The sequence below is a fragment of the Trichomonas vaginalis genome, chromosome V (genome assembly GCF_026262505.1).
Source record: "Trichomonas vaginalis G3 chromosome V, whole genome shotgun sequence".
Lineage (NCBI taxonomy): Eukaryota > Parabasalia > Trichomonadida > Trichomonadidae > Trichomonas > Trichomonas vaginalis.
Genome location: NC_067207.1, coordinates 33,058,360 through 33,080,807, shown reverse-complemented (window position 1 = coordinate 33,080,807; position 22,448 = coordinate 33,058,360). Strand labels below are relative to the sequence as shown.

The 22,448-nt window shown below is 35.6% G+C and overlaps 13 protein-coding genes and 5 pseudogenes across 18 annotated transcripts, besides 2 other annotated features; 10 read left to right on the top strand and 8 right to left on the bottom strand.

Moving 5' to 3' along the window:
* Positions 1–1,249: 1,249 nt before the first annotated feature.
* Positions 1,250–1,282: a mobile genetic element.
* A 153-nt stretch (positions 1,283–1,435) lies between these two features.
* On the bottom strand, positions 1,436–4,405 carry TVAGG3_0447920 (WD40 repeat-like family; the record flags this gene model as incomplete). The annotated part of the gene is made up of 1 exon (XM_001304458.1): positions 1,436–4,405. The coding sequence occupies one exon, from the start codon at positions 4,403–4,405 to the stop codon at positions 1,436–1,438; it is 2,970 nt and encodes a 989-aa protein (XP_001304459.1).
* Positions 4,406–4,897: 492 nt separating this feature from the next.
* On the bottom strand, positions 4,898–5,712 carry TVAGG3_0447910 (mannose metabolic process; the record flags this gene model as incomplete). The annotated part of the gene is made up of 1 exon (XM_001304459.2): positions 5,356–5,712. The coding sequence occupies one exon, from the start codon at positions 5,710–5,712 to the stop codon at positions 5,356–5,358; it is 357 nt and encodes a 118-aa protein (XP_001304460.1).
* Positions 5,713–6,511: 799 nt separating this feature from the next.
* Positions 6,512–22,448: part of a mobile genetic element that runs on past the window's edge.
* TVAGG3_0447900 lies at positions 6,711–7,527 on the top strand (annotated as a pseudogene). The gene has a single exon. A coding segment is annotated over exon 1 (817 nt).
* TVAGG3_0447890 (uncharacterized protein) lies at positions 7,666–8,028 on the top strand (the record flags this gene model as incomplete). Its single annotated transcript, XM_001304460.1, has 1 exon — positions 7,666–8,028. The coding sequence occupies one exon, from the start codon at positions 7,666–7,668 to the stop codon at positions 8,026–8,028; it is 363 nt and encodes a 120-aa protein (XP_001304461.1).
* On the top strand, positions 9,164–10,408 carry TVAGG3_0447880 (annotated as a pseudogene). The gene has a single exon. A coding segment is annotated over exon 1 (1,245 nt).
* TVAGG3_0447870 (uncharacterized protein) lies at positions 10,979–11,464 on the bottom strand (the record flags this gene model as incomplete). The annotated part of the gene is made up of 1 exon (XM_051234484.1): positions 10,979–11,464. One exon carries the CDS (start codon positions 11,462–11,464, stop codon positions 10,979–10,981), a length of 486 nt encoding a protein of 161 aa, XP_051104214.1.
* On the top strand, positions 12,377–12,532 carry TVAGG3_0447860 (uncharacterized protein; the record flags this gene model as incomplete). The annotated part of the gene is made up of 1 exon (XM_051234483.1): positions 12,377–12,532. The coding sequence occupies one exon, from the start codon at positions 12,377–12,379 to the stop codon at positions 12,530–12,532; it is 156 nt and encodes a 51-aa protein (XP_051104213.1).
* On the top strand, positions 12,551–13,136 carry TVAGG3_0447850 (annotated as a pseudogene). Its single transcript has one exon. A coding segment is annotated over exon 1 (586 nt).
* TVAGG3_0447840 lies at positions 13,185–14,207 on the top strand (annotated as a pseudogene). Its single transcript has one exon. A coding segment is annotated over exon 1 (1,023 nt).
* Positions 15,469–15,732, top strand: TVAGG3_0447830 (uncharacterized protein; the record flags this gene model as incomplete). The annotated part of the gene is made up of 1 exon (XM_051234482.1): positions 15,469–15,732. One exon carries the CDS (start codon positions 15,469–15,471, stop codon positions 15,730–15,732), a length of 264 nt encoding a protein of 87 aa, XP_051104212.1.
* On the bottom strand, positions 16,515–17,099 carry TVAGG3_0447820 (uncharacterized protein; the record flags this gene model as incomplete). Its single annotated transcript, XM_051234481.1, has 1 exon — positions 16,515–17,099. The coding sequence occupies one exon, from the start codon at positions 17,097–17,099 to the stop codon at positions 16,515–16,517; it is 585 nt and encodes a 194-aa protein (XP_051104211.1).
* TVAGG3_0447810 (uncharacterized protein) lies at positions 17,435–17,809 on the bottom strand (the record flags this gene model as incomplete). The annotated part of the gene is made up of 1 exon (XM_051234480.1): positions 17,435–17,809. One exon carries the CDS (start codon positions 17,807–17,809, stop codon positions 17,435–17,437), a length of 375 nt encoding a protein of 124 aa, XP_051104210.1.
* Positions 18,140–18,748, top strand: TVAGG3_0447800 (uncharacterized protein; the record flags this gene model as incomplete). The annotated part of the gene is made up of 1 exon (XM_051234479.1): positions 18,140–18,748. The coding sequence occupies one exon, from the start codon at positions 18,140–18,142 to the stop codon at positions 18,746–18,748; it is 609 nt and encodes a 202-aa protein (XP_051104209.1).
* Positions 18,777–18,977, bottom strand: TVAGG3_0447790 (uncharacterized protein; the record flags this gene model as incomplete). The annotated part of the gene is made up of 1 exon (XM_051234478.1): positions 18,777–18,977. The coding sequence occupies one exon, from the start codon at positions 18,975–18,977 to the stop codon at positions 18,777–18,779; it is 201 nt and encodes a 66-aa protein (XP_051104208.1).
* TVAGG3_0447780 lies at positions 20,141–20,696 on the top strand (annotated as a pseudogene). Its single transcript has one exon. A coding segment is annotated over exon 1 (556 nt).
* TVAGG3_0447770 (protein of unknown function, DUF4106 family) lies at positions 21,079–21,363 on the bottom strand (the record flags this gene model as incomplete). Its single annotated transcript, XM_051234477.1, has 1 exon — positions 21,079–21,363. One exon carries the CDS (start codon positions 21,361–21,363, stop codon positions 21,079–21,081), a length of 285 nt encoding a protein of 94 aa, XP_051104207.1.
* On the bottom strand, positions 21,449–21,954 carry TVAGG3_0447760 (P-loop containing nucleoside triphosphate hydrolases family; the record flags this gene model as incomplete). Its single annotated transcript, XM_051234476.1, has 1 exon — positions 21,449–21,954. A coding segment is annotated over one exon (506 nt), but the record flags the coding sequence as incomplete, so codon positions are not given.
* Positions 21,991–22,446, top strand: TVAGG3_0447750 (uncharacterized protein; the record flags this gene model as incomplete). Its single annotated transcript, XM_051234475.1, has 1 exon — positions 21,991–22,446. One exon carries the CDS (start codon positions 21,991–21,993, stop codon positions 22,444–22,446), a length of 456 nt encoding a protein of 151 aa, XP_051104205.1.

Genomic DNA, 22,448 nt, shown 5'->3' with positions numbered 1-22,448 from the left:
ATACAATTGTTGCTATACTTTATTAATGGATTTGATTTTTAATAATGGTCAACTCTGATTATTTTAAATATATCTCCAATTTCTTTGATGCTCTTTCATCTCAAAATAAAATAAAATAAAATAATAATAATAATAATAAAAATTTCAAATCGCCTGAAACGCAAATGGCAATATCCAAAACATGCAAGATGTCGTTTCACTTCTTGAATCTATCTAAAAATTGCATGAAATTTGATGTATTTGATGGCATTATTGGTGTTTGAAATCAAAATGAGAAAGAAAAACATGATTCACAAGAAAGAATTAAAATCCATTCAGAATGGATGGACTCCTCTAATACAATCATCACCATATGATCATCTTGATGTTGCTAAATATCTTGTCTCAATTGGAGCTAAAAAAAAGAAGCAAAGACTGGTTATGGACATATTCCACTTAGTTTTGCTTCATTTAATGGCTATCTTGAAGTTATTCAATTTCTTATCTCTATTGGAGCTGATAAAGAAGCAAAGAATAATGATAGGTATAATCCACTCATTTGGGCATCAGAAAAAGGTCAACTTGAAGTTGTTGAATATCTTATCTCATTTGGGGCAAACAAATATGCAAAGGATAAAAATGGATAAATTGCACCTCACACTTGCAAAACCTAATGTTAGAGATCATCTAATATCTATAGATGCCAAATAATGAAAAGATTACAATTACAATAAAACTTATCTTTTCATAAAATTATTTTCATATTTATAATAAATTTTGAGCTCTGCAATTATGTATATATGTTATTGTTCAGAAAGGTATTAATCTTGACTCTACGCAGCTGATATTAAAATAATTTATGGACAATCAATGATAAATACAAAAATTTGCAAATTATTTTTAAATCATATTATTTCTTTATTAAGCTTATTTATTTAATCCTTTTTCACTAGCATCCTTTTAAGCAATAGTATAACGTAATACTAAATACAAACAATAAATTTTCCCATTTCATTGAATAGCATTATTTCATTCCAAGTAAATTTAATATAAACATGCCTCGAAATCTTATAGGCTGATCAATAAGGCAAAGCTGGCCTATGAAAGTCTCATTAGATTAGCATGACAAGCATTAGAATTTTTGCTCACACATTTACACATTGTTTTTATACACTTAATTTTTTCTACCCGTTTTGAATGCATTACTTACGACTTTATTGAACAAATTATGCGCTTTTATTATTATGATAAAGAAATATTAATTTTGGAAGAGCATGTTAGAAAGTGGTAAGTACATCCTTAAATAACCATCGCACTTTCAGTTTTGTGAAAATTATCATCATGTCTGATTTATTATTTTTTGAAATTTGTTCAGTTAGAAAAAGAAATTCATTTTCGAAAATAAAACAAGTAAAAATTACAAAAACAAACAATTTATCTTTTACATAAAACGAAATTATTGGAAAGTACATTCTGTTGGAGATTTCCAGACAGGATGGAATCCAGTGGGAACTTTTGCAATTACTTTCGGTTTCTTCGACATAAATCCATTTCTTTTCGTAGTGAAAATAACAGCGTTTTGATCATCCCTCGATGCAGCAGCTGCAGCACTTCCATCAGGCCCGATAGAAACAATGCAAACAGGAGTTTCAAAAAATTTCTCAGAAAAAATTAAATTACAATGTTTGAAAAGTGACACACAACCATCTTGTAAACCTATCAAAATTAGATTTCCCTTTACATCCACTGACTCTAATCTTTTTGCGTGTTTCTTTAGTTCTTCGATTGCGATGTTTGCCAGCCTTGGATAGTCATTTCCGACAGTCGCAATGTAATATGAGCCCAATGCACCTACCGCGTGCTTGTTCGCAAAGGAAACTAATGTTGTTAGGGAGAATAAACGCGTTACTAATACTTCTGGAGCCAAATCTGTTTCTTCAGATTTGATAAAAGTTTCAAAAACTTTGAAAAACGTTCCGATATCGCTACCAGCTGCAATTGCGAATGTTCTCTGCACGTGTTCGGGTCTAATGAACTTCAGCATCCTTGCAACAATGTTATTCATTAATAATAAGTGGTTTCCAAGGATATAAGACCAAGTTGTGTATCCATCGATCAATAAAATCAAAGCCAAGTTGGCAATGTCATCATCGTTGACTGAAACTCTTAAAAGGAAGTCAAATAATTTTCGATGATGGATTTTGTTGACGAAAGAGTCCTCCGCGATGCAAAGGATGCAGAGTAAAAGCATCTCTGTTGGCGAAAGACTATCGATCGACTTCAAATCTCCGAACAATTTTGCAATAGGAAGTGCATGTTCCAAATGCAAGCAACTGGCGGATCTGGCGCATGAAAGGGACGCAATCTGACGGATTTTCTGGTCATCCGATTCAAGAAAATGGACCATTGACTGTACAAAAGTGACTTCAAGAATTCGAAGTGAACAATCCAATGAAAGTATCTGGCCAATGATGTTACTAGCGACGAAATGCAAGGCCGCTTGATAAGGGGATACATCGTAAATGGCCATTCCTGATATAGTATACAGAGGATAGAAAAATGTTGGAATTTTGTTGGTTCCTATCAAGCAGAAAGAGAAATCTGATGTATCTACATCAGGATCCTTGATCTGATCCGCAGCAAATTGAGTGAAATCTGTTGAAATACTGTCTCTAATTAAACCAAAAGATTTTGATTTCGAAACAGGCTGAAGCAAATGGAAGTATATCGCTAACATCGATGAATACAACTTCCTATGCTCTGCATTTTCGGGTTTCATCAATTCGTTCTGGAGATTATTCAAAGTCAAAGTTGAATAATAATAAGAACTCTTGCCGAAATTGATAAGCTGAGTTGATGGAGGTATTGTACTATTGGTGGATGGCTTAACAGGGTAGATTTGTTCTGCATCTTTTGGTAAACTTGTCAATAATTCGATTGGATCTGGTTCGTTTAGGCTGTAAACGTAAAGAGTGTTATCTAATCTTCTAACTATAATTAATTCTTGCATTCTCATTGCGTAAATTGCAACGATTGGGAAACCTATCGTTATAAAAGTTTCGATTAAGTCGAATAAATAGAAAACAGCCAAGCTTCCGTCCTTTCCGATGGCAAACAATATAAATTTGCCAGCGTTAGCCAAGGAAAGCTCAATAAATTCTACGACCGGAGAATTTAATGCCAAAATTTTCTGGGAAGCGCTTTGTTTCTCCTTCCAAAAGAAGCGGACTGTGCCATCTTCAGCACCAACAATCAGTTGGAGGCCATGGGATGTAATATTTCGGCACTTTATCGCTGTAATTTTGGAATCAATTGAATATCCAGGTGAAGTAACAGAAGGAGTTGTCCAATTGAGTAGTTTAAACGTATTCTTTTCTGTTATCCTTACGATATTCGGCTGTTTTATATCTGGAACTTCAAAAATTTTTGAATTATGATTTCGAACTAATTCGATTTCGCCTTTGCCTTCTGCTATATATACTAGGTTCATGTTGTTGTTGATGAATATTACTTCGCTGTTGCTGTTTCTCGAAGCAAAATTGATCATAATTTTTGATTCTGCGATTTTATGGGCTTTTACTTTAGCTTCTGCGTCTAGTTTGAATTCATACAATATACCACTGCGAAATGCAACAAAAATTTGATCAGGAGCGTACCATTTTGCATCAATAATTTGATCTTCATCAGAAATGTTGTGAAGAAGCATGGATCCGAGGGTTCTGATACCAACAACATCAATGAATATGATTCTCCTCTCACAAAACCTGACGATACCGAAAGGAGTACAAATTTTCACGTCATTTAAATCAAAAAACGTTCGATTTTGATTGTCGCATGTAATTCCCAATTCTCCAACTGTGTATAAGTTAAATGATAGGATATTCGATACGATGAGCTTGTTTATTGTTGATGAAGGCGAAAAAGATAATAAACCAGGAAAATTATAATTTTTAACTATATTTCCTGTATGCACATCAACAAGGTATACTTGTCCGAAGTTTGACCATATGTATACTAGATTTGGGAGACCATATGACGTTGCAAGTTTATAATTCGAATATTGCGTTGTGAACTGATTTGAAAATAGGCATATAGCGTCTGCTATGGACCACATGCAGATCGTTCCATCAATCGAAACTGACAAAAATGTATTTAAATCTTGTTGAATGATATCAGAAACGCGAGCTGTATGGCCGCACATCAATGAAACATATTGTATCAAAGTCTCTTTTACATCGAGAATAAGTATTTGTCCATCAACAGTTCCTGCAGCTGCTAAACGCCGAATATTGAAATGATTTGAGGCGAAAATCCCAACTGGATTAAGCCAGCAGCAGCAGGAAAGATTAAATGACATGGGAAGAGGGGTTTTATTGTTCTGTACACCAATTGTATAAGGTGTTGAGCCTTTTACAATTGGATTCATCCCAGGATAAAAAAATTTGAATGATCCCCAAATTATTTTGACATGTAAAAAATGATTATATTGTCAGAAAAATATATCGATTTGAAATGAAATCTTATATAACATAATGAAATTATCGTAACCTTTTTATCGATGTGTCATATTTCTGTCAGTTTTTGTTGTTTTTTCCTGTGAAAACCATCAGTAAGCAATACAGTTTAAAGCCCTTTTACAAACCAACAAAAACAAAAACAAACAATTCATTCGATCCCAATAATTATTAGTCTAATTTAATGAATGATTCTCGAACGACAATATTTAGGTGGCGATATTTATTCGTCACTTGATTTTAAAATATACCAACTTGTTTTTGAACACAACTTTACAACATCTTCAAGATATTTTAACTCTATTGATGAAGCTAAAAATTCAACTAAGTTGAACAAATTTTCCATTTTGTATGATCTTAATAATTCTAAATACATAATGAATGACAACTTTCGATATTATATTCTCGAATATCCCAGCTTAAAGCTTATCAATTCATGGAAACAGAAAAACTCTCCTACCGAAGAAATCGAAGTTTCAGGACAAACCAAAGATACCTGATTTGAAGCTTTCATCACTGAAGCACCAATGAGTAGATGGGGAGGTCTTGTTCGAACACAGTTCCCAGATATAAATGTTAACGCAGTTGCCACTTATCTTGATGGGAATCCCGGCATAAATTATTGGTGGTTAAGTATTGGAATGTATTGCAAAACTCCATCAGAATTTTATAATGGAGGATTACCAGCACATGAGTCAATCAAAGTCAATCGAGTAAGTCTTTGGAGTGCAGTCAAACATTATTCGATACAGATGAATGTCAAATATTCCTGTATTAGTTCATTATATAATTCATTGTATTTTGAGTTTTTAACACTTATTTTCCTATGCTCTTAGAGAATTTAGAGTAAATTTTTATTTATCTAAAAACAAAAGATTCGAATCTGATATCGTGGTGAACATCGGCCGCTTGCTTCGAATCTTGCGAAATCTCTCATCGTATTCTTGTGTGTTTCTCGTTCGATGTATCCGAACTGGAGACCGAATTTCGCTTTCCTAGAACGAATTGTTGTTGGAATCACGTATTTGAGCAGTTTGTCGTGTTGTGTCCAGTGAACAGATGTCGTCATATCGATTGTTGTTCCAGAGAATGACCATATCTGCTGGATTGTTGTCAATTCTGCCTTTCCTTCTCCGATCTGCTTGACTGTCCAATTCAACTGCAACTGCTTTGACGATATTTGTGTTATTGACTGGAAAACAGGAGACTCATCTTGCATTTCCTTATGATACAGCTGAATATCCCAAGCAGGCTAGCTTCATAAAACATGAATTAATTCCACATTTTTTTAAACTAAATTATGCAATGAGAAGAAAAGATTAAAATCTGAAGGCAAATTATATAAGGTATTGAGCTTTTAATTATCGATTAGATTTAGAATCAAAAATTATCAAATTATAGAATGACATGTTAAATGATTTCATTTGAATTTAAACGAATGATGATTGCATATTTAAATTAGGGATGCCACTTTGGAAGCAACATTTTAATTTAGTAAGATATAAATTTCTTTTTGGAAATAAAAAATTTTAGACGAATCCGGATCGAACCTTGATATTATAATAATAATTTAATTTTTTAAAAAAAATAAAAGTGTCATATTTAAGGGTGCACCTGTATGTACGTTTATTTGAGAGGAGGAGGATTACCCTCTCAATTTTGAGGGATTCGTTAGTTTATTTTCTCGATGAATATGCAATAAAATTTGATTTTTACCTTATCAATATACTTCATATAATATACACATGTTCATGTAAAAACTTTTTTCCAAAATCCTCAGTAGGGTTGTTAAAAATATCAAAAATTAGCGTTTTGAAGACACCATGGTGTCTTATAATTTTCCCTTCGTTATTGGCGTGTAGAAATAAATGCGCCAATAGATTGAAGAAGAAGAATTGTTTTTCTCTTAATGAACTTTAATCCTTTTGATATAAGAATATTAAAAACATTAATATAATTTCGATTTCGGAAATTAAATTTCCAAATTTTTTGTCGATTTCGGAAATAACAGGATCCCGAAAAAAAAAAAAAAAAAAAAAAAAAAAAAGGTAGTGGGGCTTCCAGGCACTTCGTGCCTTCTAGCCCTGAAGATGGTTAGTATAAATGAAGTTTTTATTCGGAGGGCTTCCAGGAGCTTTTCACAAATTATATATGTTTTCATGTTTTGTCACTTTTCTGTCACTTTTCGGGTAAAAACATTTTTATTATTATATATAAATGAATTTTACAAAACCACCGTTACCCTTCTTTGGAAATAAGAGTAGATGTAAAGATATTCTATTGAGAGAACTTAAGAAACTACCGAATGGTCTAACATTTGTAGACTTGTTCGGTGGAAGTTTCTATATATCTCATTTGTGCCATACAATATTTCCTGACTCAAAGATTATATGCAATGACTTCGACAACTATATGGACCGTCTCAAACATATTCCAGACACAAACAATATATTGAAAGCGTTAAAAGAAAAGATACCTATAGGTAAGATGGAACGTATACCATTAGATAAGAAAATACTGTCAGAGAGGTTTTGAAAAAAGCAGAATATATAGACTGGGATAGTATATCTGCTAGACTATTATATAGTGGTGCTATAAGAGTTCATGACATTGAAACACTTATGTCAAAAGTTTTATATCTTAACTATACAAATGTTTTCAAAGAGGACATAGAAAAATATATTGAGGGTATAGAGTTTGTGAGATGTCATTGGACAGATTTGTATGAAAAATATAAAGACAAGGAAAATGTTTTCTTTATAGTGGACCCGCCGTTCTATAACACATGGGATTTTCAATACCAAGTAGACTGGACTTTGAGAGACTCTTTAGAAACTTTAGACGTTTTACATAACCATCCATGCTTTTACTTTACATCCGATAAAAGTGGTTTGGAAAGTGTCATGAGATGGTTAGAGGACATACATGACTATGAGTTAGATACGATAAGATAGAATATGAGAGAGGTCCTATAAACTGGAGAAAGTGTCATAACAAAGAAATTTTATTGGTAAGTAAATGTGGTTTGAAATAGGACTACTTGTTTTAGGTTTTTTCCATTGTGTCATTTACTTATTTGACGTGGCAGAAAGATATAGAGAATATGAAGATGAACCAATGCTGCAAATGTCCAGTATATGTACTCGTAAGAGATATTTTTATCTAATATTAAATGGACGCACAGAACTTAGCGAATGCACAGCAACCTGGACAACCAAACCCAGAGAATATTCCAAATGAAGTTAGAATACAAACTGCAATGGCAAACTATGGTCAAGTGCCAACAGATGTACAAATGCAAACTGCCATGTCAAATGACGCTGCGTTAGGTTTGCCACCATGGTATGCAAATATGAGATGGAAAGAGTTTTATACAAACCCTGAAGTGGGATATAAACAACTCTATGCAGATGACGCGAACACAGGAGTTGACCCAGAGTATGTTTTCTACCAGAGGAGAAATAGAATGTATGAGCTCCAGTTAAAGAATGCAATGGAACTCAACAGGAAACGTAAGAGACTAGGCGGACATTAGATTTTTGCATATAGTAAAATGGGTTTCTTTGGAAGAATAGGAAACTTCTTTCGAAATGTTGGAAGAGGTATATGGAATGGAATAAAATCTGTCGGAAGAGGAATTTGGAACGGAGTCAAAAATATTGGTAAAAGAGTAGGTCAGTTTGTTGGTATTATACCTAAAGACCCTGAACCAGAAGAACAAGCTCCTGTTATACAACAGCCTGAACCTGCACCACAGTCTAGTTGGCAACCAAATCCAACACCTCAACCGTTATTAAAAAATATATATTTTTACCGTTCGATAGTAGTTGTATATGAAACTAAGTTCTAAGTAAAACGCATGGTATAATGGAATTATTCTTTTTCTTCCATCTGTAGTAAACCATACTTGAAAGTCTGAAATACTTCCACTTGTGGTTCGTATAACTTTGTAGGTTTTTCGTAAAAGTCATTTGCCAAGCATAAGAAAGAGTTTTGGGCGCCAGAAAATGAAGCATGAACAATAATAGCAGCTGGGTCGAAAACATCTTTAAATAAATATGGTTCATCTCTTGCATATCGACTGTAAATATTTGCTAAAGGAAGTTCGACTTTCTGATTAACATTCTTTGCAAATAATACCATGACATTGCAGTGAATTCTGTATATATTTGTTCGTCTTTCTTTGGATTGTCTTCCGTAGATTTGAAATGACACTTGTGAATTTTGTTTGTCATATACAATTCTCACATAAAGTGTGCTCTCGTATTTGCATATTCATCAGCATATTTTGCATAACATGAATTTATTTTATCTTCTATATTTTTTTAACGCAGTCTGTAGAGAAGATGAAAGGTCAACTTGTATTAGCTCAATTTCTTCCCACATTTTTCGTTTCCCTTCAGATATATAATCTATATGAAACCTTACAATAAATGGAAAACTTTTTATCTTCTACAGACACAAACTTCATTCTACGAAAGCCAATAGCTTTTGTGACGGATGGGTCTCTTAACCATCTCAATGGGTAGTCAAAACGATAGCCTTCATGCTTTACGCGTCTCTGTCTCAAACTTTTGACCTACGTTAGTAAAAAGTTCATCTAATGGTTTAGTTGTAGCAACTCTTGAATTTTCTTTTTCTATTGAAAGCATATTTTATCTAGAATAAAAATGTCGAAAGAAACAGCGTCTATGAGAGAAATAAAACACAACCGACAACTCATTTTGCAAGCTCTAAATAAGAACACAACAAACTTTCAAACTATTCTAAGATATCTGAGTCATTGAAAGAAGGAAACTTAAAACTGACGATAAACCCAATGACAGATGAGTTTCTGTTTCAAGACAGTAAGAACCATACTGTTTGTATAAATCCAACAAAGGAACTTTAAACGAGAAACCTATAAAAGAACTTCTTTTGAAAGCAGATGTTGACAACAAAGCTGACAAAGAGTATGTCATTGAAAAAGTTCAAGAAGAACATGACAGAGCAGATGCAACATATGCAACGAAAGCAGATGTTGACAACAAAGCTGACAAAGAGTATGTCATTGAAAAAGTTCAAGAAGAACATGACAGAGCAGATGCAACATATGCAACAAAAAGAACATACTCATCCTGAACTAGCGGACAAAACATATGTTGACAATAAAATGTCAAGTGAAGTGACAAGAGCTGACAAAGAATATTCTAAAAAGACTCATACACATACCATTGCAAATATTACAAACTTACAAGAAACCTTAAACAGGAAAAGTGACGTTGGACATACACATACCATTGCAAATATTACAAACTTACAAGAAACCTTAAACAGGAAAAGTGACGTTGGACATACACATACCATTGCAAATATTACAAACTTACAAGAAACCTTAAACAGGAAAAGTGACGTTGGACATACACATACATCTTCTGAAATAACAGACTTAAACGTTAGCCTTGAAAATAAAGCAGATAAAACATATGTCAATGAAATATACCAAAGTTTAGTTGGAACAAAAAATATTGAGACTATTGTTGGTGACTTTTCTGTCAATGAAGAAAACAAATATTTTAGATGGCAGTTGGTACAGTCCTTAGAAAATGGTACACGGTATAAACTCATTCCGAAAAATAACAATGAAATGTATGTAAGCTATAAAAGAACGATGGTACACAAGTTAAAGTTCCATTAGACAACAACTGCTACTTAAACTTATATGGAGACGAACAAAAGAAATATTTAAGAGTTTATGAAATGGCAGATATGACATTGCCTGACCCAGCTCCAGCACCATATTATTATGACTATGGAGATGACGTTAGAACACCACATGTAGATGAACAAAAGCTAACATTATATTTAGATTTTTATAGATATAAAAGATATAATGCAATAGAAAAAACGAGAATAGTATACTATTATGAAGATGACAGAAATAAATATTATAGTCAAGACTTTACCTACCCTGAAAACATAAGATTATATTATAAAAAATATTCTGACACAAACCAGAAGAAACCTGAAATAGTTGCACTATATTTTAAGTTCAAAAGAGACAATCCTATAATATCTCATATGTTTGATTTAATGAACCCAGTAGGTTCTATTTATACATCTATGGAAGCAAGAGGTCCTCAAGTAATGTTTGGTGTTGGTGCATGGGAACAAATAGTCGACAGGTTTTTGTATTGTGCAAACTCTTCAAAGGAAACAGGTGGAAGTAAAACGATTTCAGGTGAAAATTTACCTGCGCACAGTCACTACATAAATTTAAGTACATCTGAAGCAGGTTGGCATAAGCATAGATATTGGGATTGGTCAGGAATGACAAAAGGTAAAGGATATGATGTTAAAGACGACGTTAAGTTTGCTATAAATTGTTACTGGATGACACTCAGGGAGAGGAAACCATACACATCGTTTCAGGATACGCAAACAACGGGACAAAGTAAAGACTACATGCCACCTTACATGACAGTTTACGCATGGTATAGAATTGCTTAGTCGTCATTTTCAACTTCTTTAGCATATTCGTCAGGAGTTGTCTTATATTTGTTAGGAACTGTCTTTGAAAGTATACCACCTTGAACTTTGACAAGTTTGAAACGAGGTCTGACAATAGTAGTTTTATCTTCTGCTTGCAGTCTGTACATTTTGCCATGTTTGCCTAAAACTTCATAATATTCTCTTGTATACTTTCTTCTATTTTTACGAACACGAATGTGAGTACCTGTCGAGTTCCCATTGTTGTCATAGTCAATAGTATTTTCATATGGGTCGCGTTTAGGTATTTCTATTTTTACTTTGTCACCTTTCTTAAGTTTGAAGCCTGGCATTCTTTCTTGTTTGTCTCTTTTGACTAAACTATTAAATATATAGTCTTTCTCTAAGTCAGGGTTGTTTTTCATTTCTTCGGGGGAGTGGTTTCCCAAACCTTTTTGTTTACGGCTATTGTAAATATTTAAAACTTGTCTCATCTTTGCCATGGAGAAGTGTCTATATTTGTCGTCATATGACATTTCATCTACCTCACCACCTTGTGGTTGGTTTAAGTCTCTTAAGATTTTTATACAACTGTCAATGACACCAAGAGCAGAATGGTTTTGGTCGACAATGAAATATTGGTTTACATTTTTTGAACGCAGATAGTTTTTAATATCGTCTGATTTGAAAGAACTTTCACAGTCAGATGTCAGTTTTGTTGGATGGTATTTGTCAACGAATATTGTCAAAGCAGTTTTCACATCTAAATATTTTGGACCATAATGGTATGGCTTCACAGTATCTTGTGTTTTGACCGACAAATATTAGCCAGTATGGTGGTCCATCTTCTCTATACCTCGGAATGTTTTCCAAGATATCCATAAACCAAGCATTTGGTGTTGAACTAAAGATTTTTATCATGAGTGCTTTCTTTGTCGCTTTAGAAACATAGGGGTCCTTGTTTGGATTCGTCATTTTTTAACCCTAAAGAAATGGGTTTATTTGGCGCATTAGCAGGAGTTGCATCCAGATTTTTGCCCGCAGTGGGAACAATAGCCAGAGGTGCATTTGGAATTGGAAGGGAAGATTTTGAGTACATTAGGTATACTGAAAGAGAAAGCACAGCCTATTATACAAACTGTACAGAAAGGTTGGGAGGTAGCACGAGATGCAGCAAATCTTATTCCAAATCCTGAAACAAGAGGAAAAGTTCAAGGATGGATGGACAATGTAGGAAGACAAGCAGGAAACTACTATAAACAAAGCAAATGACTACTATAACCAAGCAGGGCACTATATGGACCAAGGTGAAAGATTCTTTAACAGAGGATATAACCATGCACAACAGTGGGTAAACAACAACCAACCGCAACCGCCTCAAACGTGGGGAATGTAAATTTTTTTACTGAGATGAAATGAACAATACAGCATTGAGACAAATGGGTTCAAGATGGATTTGTCGACTTCCAGCAGTTACACAACCACGTGTTTGTCAAGTTCTTCCTATACCTCAGGAAGTTTTAGACCGACTTAAAAAACCTAAACAACCAGTTGAAAACAAACCAAACTAAAATTTTTACTGAGATGAAATGACCGAAGAAGTTGAAACGGTAGATTTGACACCACAAACAAAAAGTTCAGAACCATTGTCAAAACCTGTCAAAGAACTTACAGATGAAGAGAAAAATTCAATAATAGAAAGTGCCAGGTCTGGAAATACAAACCCTAACTACAAAGTCACTTTTCATAGAAATGGAACGGCTAGTATCTCAAAAAAGAAACAGACTCTCACAAATAAAATATTGAAGTCTGAAGGAGCTTTCGAGACAACAGATGGAAAAGTTTACTTCACTGACCAACAGTTCATTATAGAACATCTCATTGACTTAGAGTCGAAAATATTCTAAACTTTACAACAAACACAAAAAGTTGAAAGGAAAACAAAAACAAATGGCATATGATATTTATGAAGATATTAACGACACAACCATACCTGCAAGTGAGGTAAAGTCAGAGGAACCGAAAAGTGACGAAAAACCAATAGAAGAAGGTGAGCCAAAAACTGAAGATAAACCAAAACCAAAGGTTAGTTTCCAAACTAAACCAAGTCAACCTTCATTAGCTGGTATGGGTTGGCGTCAAAGACTTATGGCAGCAGGCGGTTATGTAAAGTAAAGAAAAAAAAAACATTTTTTTATTTTTATAAAAATGCCCCCGTATAGAATGGATAGAAGGTCTGCTAGAATAAAAGCAGAGTTAGAAAGATATGGTTGGAAAGTTTCAAAGAAGTTTAAATATAGGAAGGGAAGACCCATAAAAGTCTATGACAAACTGGCTGGTCTGACCTATGAAATGGACTTGGAAACAGCACGCGCAAATTATCCAAACAGGTTAGAGAGGTTAGAAGAAGAACGTCTTATGGACATGCCTTTCGATGTTTCTGAGCCTCAAGTTGAAGGACACGACGGCTTTGCCAGATTCTACTGGAAACATGACGAACAATTGCATCCTTTGAGAAGGAAAAAAGGGAAGGGTGAAGACAAACATGCTCCCATGGAAAGAACAAGATATGCATATGAGAAGTATCGTGAAGTTAGAAGTCAAATTACATCTGGTCGAACCTTTACAGTAAACTTTGACGAAGGAAAGAACAAAGAAGGCTTCATGGGTGTACTTGCTGCAATTCAAGACGGAAATAAGAAAGGATACAATCTCAGACTAACCGTAACAGATTTGGATGGTCACATTTACTATGCACATGGCAATGTCACAACAGCCGCACAACTTCTTGACGCTTTCAAGACTACAAAGAGAGAACAAATGGTTGACTCCGACTCAGACATTTTGAATGCAATTGAAGGAATTGCAAGTGTCAAGTTCGAATGGTACCAACCTAACCCTCAAGCAGTCAGACAACATGCTGGATACTTCCCGTTCATAAATAAGTCTGACATTGACTTGACAAGGTATGGAATTTACAATTCAATTGAAACAATTGTCAATGAACCTTGTATTCTTACATGTCTCAGGAACTCTGGTCTTGTTACAGATGAGAAGATGAAGTATCTTGAGTCATGTGTGAAGACAAGGTACATTCTCAGAGGTCAATTGGCAAAAATTGCACCGTTGGCAAATGTCAATATCCGAGTCAACATACCGACTACAGAAAGGTTCTTCACATGACGACTATGTTGTTGACAAAGACTTACCATGGTTGAAGATTGTAATTGTCCACAACCACTTCATGTTGAACGAAAGTCTTACAAACCCATTGTTCGGAAAAGGCAAGTGCAACATTGTCAGAGCTGTTAACATTCTTTTCGAGAAAGGTTTGTTGGAACCAATTCCAGATGACAAGCTGACAGAAACTTTTGTACCAAAAGATGAAACAAACTTTTCATTGTTGCAAGACCAAAAGTTGTTCCAGACAAAGTTATAGCACAAAAGAAGTACACTGTTCCAAAAGGAGTTGGATTGTTCGGATACCAACCTGAACCAGAAGAACTTCCAATGAGGTTGCAAGAACTTCAAGATGCTATAAACAAACTTCCATTGAGACATCCAATTGACGTCAAATTGTATTGGAGAGCATCGGAGTTAGGTCAGAAGGTTTTATATGAAACAGGTTGCTTCGACGATGTTTATGAGATAACAGGAGAAGTTTCTCAGAAGATAAGAGACTCACTTGAATTTCCACGAACTGGACCCATTGGTTGCGACAAGTTCGACTCAGATGAAAAGATATACTATGTCGACCTTAACGCTGCGTACATGAGGTTCGTCCAATATATCCCGACTGGAATTCCAAACGAAGATGGTGAGTTCCCAGGAAGGAACTATACAGTTGGAAAAGTCATACAACAACTGTATGATATTAGGAAAGCTTCAAACCCCAAACTTGCAATGACACTCAAATTGCTTATGAATTCGACATGGGGATATTCCATTAAGAAACCTCAAGAGATGAAGAGTAAACACTATGAGAAGGTCGACAACTTTGTTGAAAGGTTTTCCCCTTTTGTTTTGAAGTACGAATTCACTCAAGGTCAAAGTGGCTTAGTAACCACATTAAAACCTATTGTCGAACATTGGTCTTACCCTCAGTTCGCAAAGGCAGTCCTTGACAACTACAACAAATTCTTCTCCGAAGTCAAATCGAAAGTTGTGGTTTACTATGAGAACATTGACGCACTCATGACGAACGAAGAAGGATACAACAAACTCATTGAAATGGGAATGGTCGGTGAAAAGATGGGTCAATTCAAATTGGACAAAATTTTCACCGAAGTTCATGTCCTCTCCAAGCGTAAGTACTGGGGCATACTTGAAGACGGCACAGAAATAAAACATTGCATGAAGTAAAAAATTTTTATTCGAATTTGAATCGGACAGGTCGAGTTACACCATTCTTGGTCTCAAACTCATATATAACCTGTTTGTTTGTATTTTCGTCGACTATGGCACGAGACACGAACATTGACCAAACGGACAAAAAGTGTCATTTCAGATGGTCACGCAGCCAATCGCATTCGAGCACTTCGAAGAAGCCTTACGTTCCAAGGGAGAGGGTGTCTGGTGCAAGGCAGAGGTCATGAGACTCTACGAGCAGTACATCCTCAATGCCTGGGAGGACAAATCGTCCTTGGATTGGCAATTCTACCAACTCCTCTGGGACGACCTCCTACGCAACTGGGATGACGAAAGAGTCCAATTCAGGGGTCAGGAACTACTTGTCCAAATTATCCTTAATTTAAGCCGCTTACGCAACTAAACACCTAAATTTACTTGGGGTTTCCCCCTAAAATAAAATTTTTTTACTCTTAGAACCACTCGAGGTTCTCCTTACGGTTGTTGAGCTTGTCACCGTCAATGTGTCTGACCCTCGTCTTCTTGTCTGGATTTGGAACCCATTGCATACCGACAAGCCTTCCCATGGAAATTGTACCGTAATTCCGAAGGGTAAGGTTCAAGTGTCCCAAGTTGTTGAGGACTGGGGTAAGAACCTTGCCTGTCTCCTTGTTGCGGATTTGGTATGGGTAGGGTTGGGAAATTTCGTAACCGTCATCGGCAACAAGGGTTGCCCAAACTTCCTCTTCTTCGTGTTTCTCTTCTTCCTCTTCTTCCTCTTCTTCCTCTTCGTGTTTCTCTTCTTCCTCGACAATTCCTTCTTCAATTCTGTGTTCACGAAGTACGGTGTTGCATGTTCTGTCCTTTCCGAGTACCTTCCAGATGGCGTCTATCTCTTCGAAGAAACGGTAGATGAGTCTGGCAAGGTCTCGGTTCTCTCTCGCGTAAATGCGCAAGGTTTCCGTCAAATCATTCAGGCATTTCTCATTGGAAGCTTGGTTCATGAGGACATCGGCTTTGAGCTTGGTCATCTCTTCCATAAGACTACTTTGGAGAGTCTTCACGGTGTTTGTCAGATGAGCTTTCAATTCAATTTGAATTTGAACTGGGCGCTTTCTGGCAACCTTGAAAGGACATCTGCCATTGTGTTCGGCTTCGGTGCTTGTTCGGACATCGAAAAAATGAAGTGGTTTGAGAATGACGGTTTTACTTCAAAAAGCTTGTTATGACAGTTATGTCATACAACAAGTTTAAAATAATATCTTGTTCTTCTTCTGAACGTTTGTTGTCTCTTCCGATAAAAGTTTCGAACATGAGAACCAAAAAACGTTTTTTGAGATTGCGGAAGAGTTCAGGCAAACGTTCATATTCTGGATATGTTGGGAGCAGTTCAAAACATCTGAGCTGACTTTCGGACAAAATTGGGACAATGTCAGAAAATTCATCTTTGGTCGGACTGCTTGAAGGTAAGTCCCTTACATGTAAGTAGCTCTGGTAAAGTCTTCTCATTTCTGCTAACTTTTGGAGTATAGCTTCGTAGTTTAGAAGTTTCAATTTTAATTGTCTTATTCCACTCTTTACTTCTAAACGGTAACTATCCATGAGGTCAAGAGTAGCTTTGGTAGCTTTAAGTGGAGCTATCTGTTCCTTGACTCCTGCAATTTTGGTTGCAATTGTGGTTTGAGCTCCTTCAAGTTCGCCGTCTATGTCGTTCTCAACGCCTTCAACCATGGCTTGAAACTCTTCATCGGTCCATTGAGATTGGTGTGGGACGAATTTAACTTGCTTCATTCAAAAAATGAAAAAAATGTTTTTACTCAAAGCGTGCCATGTATATGGCTATAAGAAACTTACCAGAAGGCTTCTTCTTCACATGAGTCTTTGGCAACTTGAGTGTTGGTGTTGGAGTTGGGTCTGGAATTTCAATTCTCTCTCGAGCGCAACAACAGATGTCAGAATAACATTCCCCACTGTCTTTCTTGCCACCATAAATTGTGTATTGACCGAACTTGCATTTGCAGGAAGACCGGTCAATACAAGGTTCACAGTTGAAATAGTTGTACACAAACCTGTTGAGTACGAGTGTGAGTAAAAACATAAAAAAAAGTGAAGTTAAAATGAGATGTTTACTGAACTGGCTGAAGAATTGGTTGGATGTCGCCTTCTGAGGTTATGAAGAACGGCTGTCCAGAGTAGTGAAGTAGTGCTCTGAGAATTTGTGTAATTCGTGGAATTGGGCTCTCACGATATGGAAGTAGTATCCAAGGACGTTTCATGAAGAACTTCAAGAGGGCTTCTTTCTTCACATCCTTAATATCATCGAATGCAGTGCCTTCTGGAACTTGAATTGCAACACCTGTTTCAATTTCCAACTTTAAGACACTATTCTTGGACAACCAGAAGCCAATGGACTTGCTTGGTTTGCACTTGCTGAGATATTCCTTCACGGTTTCATTTACCTCAATTAGATAAATTGCTTCGTCTAAGGGGTCAAGCTCCATACTGAGTCAGTACAATATTGTACTTTTTCAAGACAATGTTGTACTTTTTCAAGACAATGTTGTACTTTTTCAAGACAATATTGTACTTTTTCAGAACAATGTTGTACTTTTTCAGAACAATGTTGTATAAATTCAGTACAATGTCTCTCAAATTTGAGTACAGCTGTACTTTTTCAGAACAAGTCTTGAACTTTTTCAGAACAATGTTGTACTTTTTCAAGACAATGTTGTACTTTTTCAAGACAATGTTGTACTTTTTCAAGACAATGTTGTACTTTTTCAAGACAATATTATATTGTTTCAGAACAAAGACGGTTAAGACACAAACGAATGTCCGACGTCCCACCTACTGAACCCGTTCCACAGCCAGAGGAACAGCATGCTCCAGCACCACAACAGTCTCCTCAGCAACCTCAGTTCCAACAAGGACCTCCGAATTACTACCAATTTCCACCTCAAGGTTACTACCCACCACAAGGCTTTCCAAACTACCCACCACAAGGCTTTCCAAACTACCCTCCTCAACCCATGCCTTACTTCCCTAACCCTTGGATGTTCATGTCAAACCCTCCACCCCAATTCCAATCTCAATCCCAATCGAAGAGAGACCAAGAGTTCGAAGAAGGTCTGAACCGTTTACGCAAAGAGTATGCCACAGCCCCTATGGAAGATGACAGGCTTTCAGTCTCTTCCCTAAGGTCGACCAATTCGACTCGTACCACAGATTCGGTTCGTGACCGTGAAGACTACCTCAAGCAGTCTGAGAGACTCTTCATCTTACAGCCATTTACAGTTGGAGCTCTCAAGAACATGCGCAATTACGAAGGTCAGACACCAGCTGGAGACCGCAAAACAGACGTACTCGCAAGAGCAGTCCAACTGGTCAAGACAAAGACTGAGATAGTCGACTTCATTCTTGCAGCTTGCCCATACAAGTAAAAAAATAAACAATTACGAGTTAAACTTTTTACTCTTTCTTTTCTGAGTTGTTTAGAGCTGGTTTCTCTTGTAGAAACCTTTCGTACTCTTCCATGGTCATGTAATTGCGAATTTGGTACGCAATTCCAGGTTCGTTGTTTTTGAACCTTACGTATGTAACGCTTCCATCCTCCTCAGGGAAGTAAGCTGCTAACATCTGACCAAGTTTTCTCGGTGACTCGGAGCTCATAAAAATGTCACTTTTTAAACGTTAAGTTTTTAGTCTTATTTTACCCTTTGTTTACCCTTTGTTTGTCAAGGTAGTATTGGAGTGCAATTTCTCCAAATTCTCTGTGTCGGAGTTCTTCAGCATTTTCCAAGGTGTACCTGGAGAACTCAAAGAAGTTGTCAAGAAGATACTGCCATGCTGCTCTTCTGAGTTCGTCGGTATTTTGGAAGTGTTGCACCTTCGAGTCTTCGGACATGAAAAAATTACACTTTTTCTATTAAACCGTTTTGGCATTTCTCATGAGTGAGTATAGTTCTCCCGAACCATTGGAAGAGAAGAAGTACCCTTGCTGGCAAAAGACAAAAATAGTTGCCTTAGTTGTCATTGCAATTGTACTCGTAATTGAATTCATTGTACTTCTCTTCACGTACATAAAACTCAAGGACGGCATATGCTTTAAGAAGCTACCATCTTACTAAGACTAAACACTTAGATTTTTCAAGCTTGACTTTTTACAATTTGAACTTTGTTGCTGAATTCAATAAAAATATATTTTAGGTGAAGAGGTGAGATTTCACCTCTTTTTTCACCTCTTTTTTCACCTCATGAATTTTCATGATTTCATCGTAAATGTTTTGTCAAACATGAACGTAAATGTTTTGTCGAAACTTCATCGTAATGAGCGTAAATCAGACAAAAATATATTTTAGGTGAAGAGGTGAGATTTCACCTCTTTTTTCACCTCTTTTTTCACCTCATGAATTTTCCCGAAATAAAAAATAAAGTTGGTTTTTTTAAAAAAATATTTTTTTTTTTATTGTAAGAACATGTTAGCAACAACAGCACCAAACTCTTTAGTCATGAACCCAACTTCAATGTTAGTAGAGATGAAAAGCTTCATTCCTTCTTCATATACTTTCGAAACAACAATCCAGAAGATAAAGCAAGAACTTCTCCAAGGAGATTTAGACTGTAGTGCGAAAGATGAAACAAATGAACAGTATCTTTATGAAATGCAGGATATTATTGACCATCTACCTAAACTTCCTGAAATACAACAACAAAAGCTTACTATTCCTGAATTCGATGAAATAGAAGTCAAAGCAACTGACTCGGTAGAAATAAAGAAGTTCATACGAAAGGTAAACTATGAGTTTCTTGGATTTCATTGCAACCACAAAGTCATGGACAAAGACTGCGATATGGTATATAAAAATGTTTCTGACTATATAATCTGAAGAATTTAAGACCTACGACAACTTTGTTTCGTTAGTTGCAAAATGTGTATGGCAGATAAGAGATAAAGATAGAAGAGGTAAAGTATGGAACGAACAAATAAAACCAGCAACTTTTGAGTTAAAGAAAACCATTGACGCCTTAGTTGTACTTGCAGGTCAAATTTCAATGTACAATGCTAAAATGAACCCACAATGTTCTAAATGTAAAGCAGCAATGAGGAAATATAACTACTCCGTCAAAGAGATAGAACGTATGCGAAACGACTATGCAGATTTAAAGAAAGAAGCAGAGAAACCAGCAGAAGATAAAATGGACATGTTGACATTTCTGAACAAAAACTATCCAACTGCTGACGATTTCCTTCTATCTGACGTCAAGAAGAAGTATAAAGAAACTTTCGGTATCGTTAAAACATTCGATGTACTGACAGAAGAAATAGAAGCTACGAAATTGTTTAGGATTTCAAATATACATCATACAATTCATGTAAAACGCTTATAAAATAACAGGTGAAAAAAGAGGTGAAAAAAGAGGTGAAATCTCACCTCTTCACCTAAAATATATTTTTATTGAATTCAGCAACAAAATTCTGAGTAAAATAATTTTTAGGGCTTGTGTCAAACCGTTGAGTTTTCACAAAATTTAAAAAATAACGTTTACCATGTGAAACGCTTATAAAATAACTGAGGTGAAAAAACAGGTGAAAAAAGAGGTGAAATCTCACCTCTTCACCTAAAATATATTTTTGCTGAAAAATGACCAAATTTCATGAAATTTCTCTAGACCGACTTTTACAGGGGTAGCCAAAACTCATGAAAATCGTGAAAAATAACAGAGTATTTTGACAACTTCAAACAAGTAGAGTAGATGAACTCTTTATTTTTCAAGCTTGACTTTTTACAATTTGAACTTTGTTCGCGTAGATGTGAATTCTGAAAGAAGTATGAGGGTCTTGTATGACTTTGTACTTCTCCCAGAGTTCATGTCTGTCAAACTTACCTGCCATGGACTCTTTCATAAGTTCCATGAAATCGTCTTCGGACAATCCAGGGAAAAGTATGATATCAGTAAGTATTCTCTTTACATCCTTACTTAAACTCTTTGCTGTCTGTACACAAATGACAACTGAGATGTTAAAGTGTCTGAGCTTCTTAAGAATTCGACACATATCTTGTTCTCTGTTCTTTAACAAAGGATGAGAGGCGAAATCATCTAAGATAAGAAGACATCTGTGAGGGTAAGTCTTCCAATCGTAAGATTGCAATTTCTTCGAAATGTATTCTATCTCTTTCTGTTTGTTTCTGAAGTGTTTCTTCTCTAATATTCTCTGCATTTCCTCATTTGGGTCTTTAAACTTCGAATTGACATACTCATTTATAGCATTGTACTTCAAAACTCTTCTTTGGTACTTCTTTATCCAATCTAACAACTCAGAGTCTTTTATACATACTAACTTAGACTTCTTTATAATATCTTTGAACGAATTTACGGTTTGGTCAAATTGACCAGAAGTACTACAAATGACTACTAACTCATAGAATGGGTTCTTCTCATCTAGTTCTTGTTGTTGTGCAGCCATTTTAAGATAAGTGAAAGTCTTACCCGACCCAGGTGGTGCAATTAGACCTGTTATACCATTCTGAGCAAATAAGAACTTGTCATGTATGGGTTTTATCTGAGCATTTTCTAACTTTCTCTTGTTCTTGTTTAAAACATTCTCAAATTTCTTGTCAATGTCAGCAAACTTTTTTTCTAACATATTTTTAGAAAAATTAAAATTTTTATCTTTTAGAAAATGTCTAGCGATTTCGCTATCTATATTCGAGACAAACTTTTCGACTGCAAAACTTCTGTCGACCATAAAATCTTACATAGTGTAAACAAGAAAGGGGAATTTGTTCTAAAGTTCTGTTTCTGGGAATATGACAAGAACCATAAAACATTACAAAGAGCAGTCTTAAAATTTGTCAATGACAGACTTGTTGACAGAGATGACGCCGATTGGAAAGATGAAGTCCAACAAAAGTTCTTAGAATGCAAAGAAGGCACATGCGCTGTTCTTGAAGATGAAATAGAAAACAGAATAGAAGAGCTATTAAAGGACAAAGAACTTTTACATAAATATGGTTCGGAGAAATTTGACATAACTCCACCAGAAAAGAAGAAGAAGAGAGAAAAGAAAGAAAAGAAAGTAGAAGAAGAGAAGAAAGAACCTGAACCAGTTCCAGAGAAAAAGAAATTTGACATGTAAAA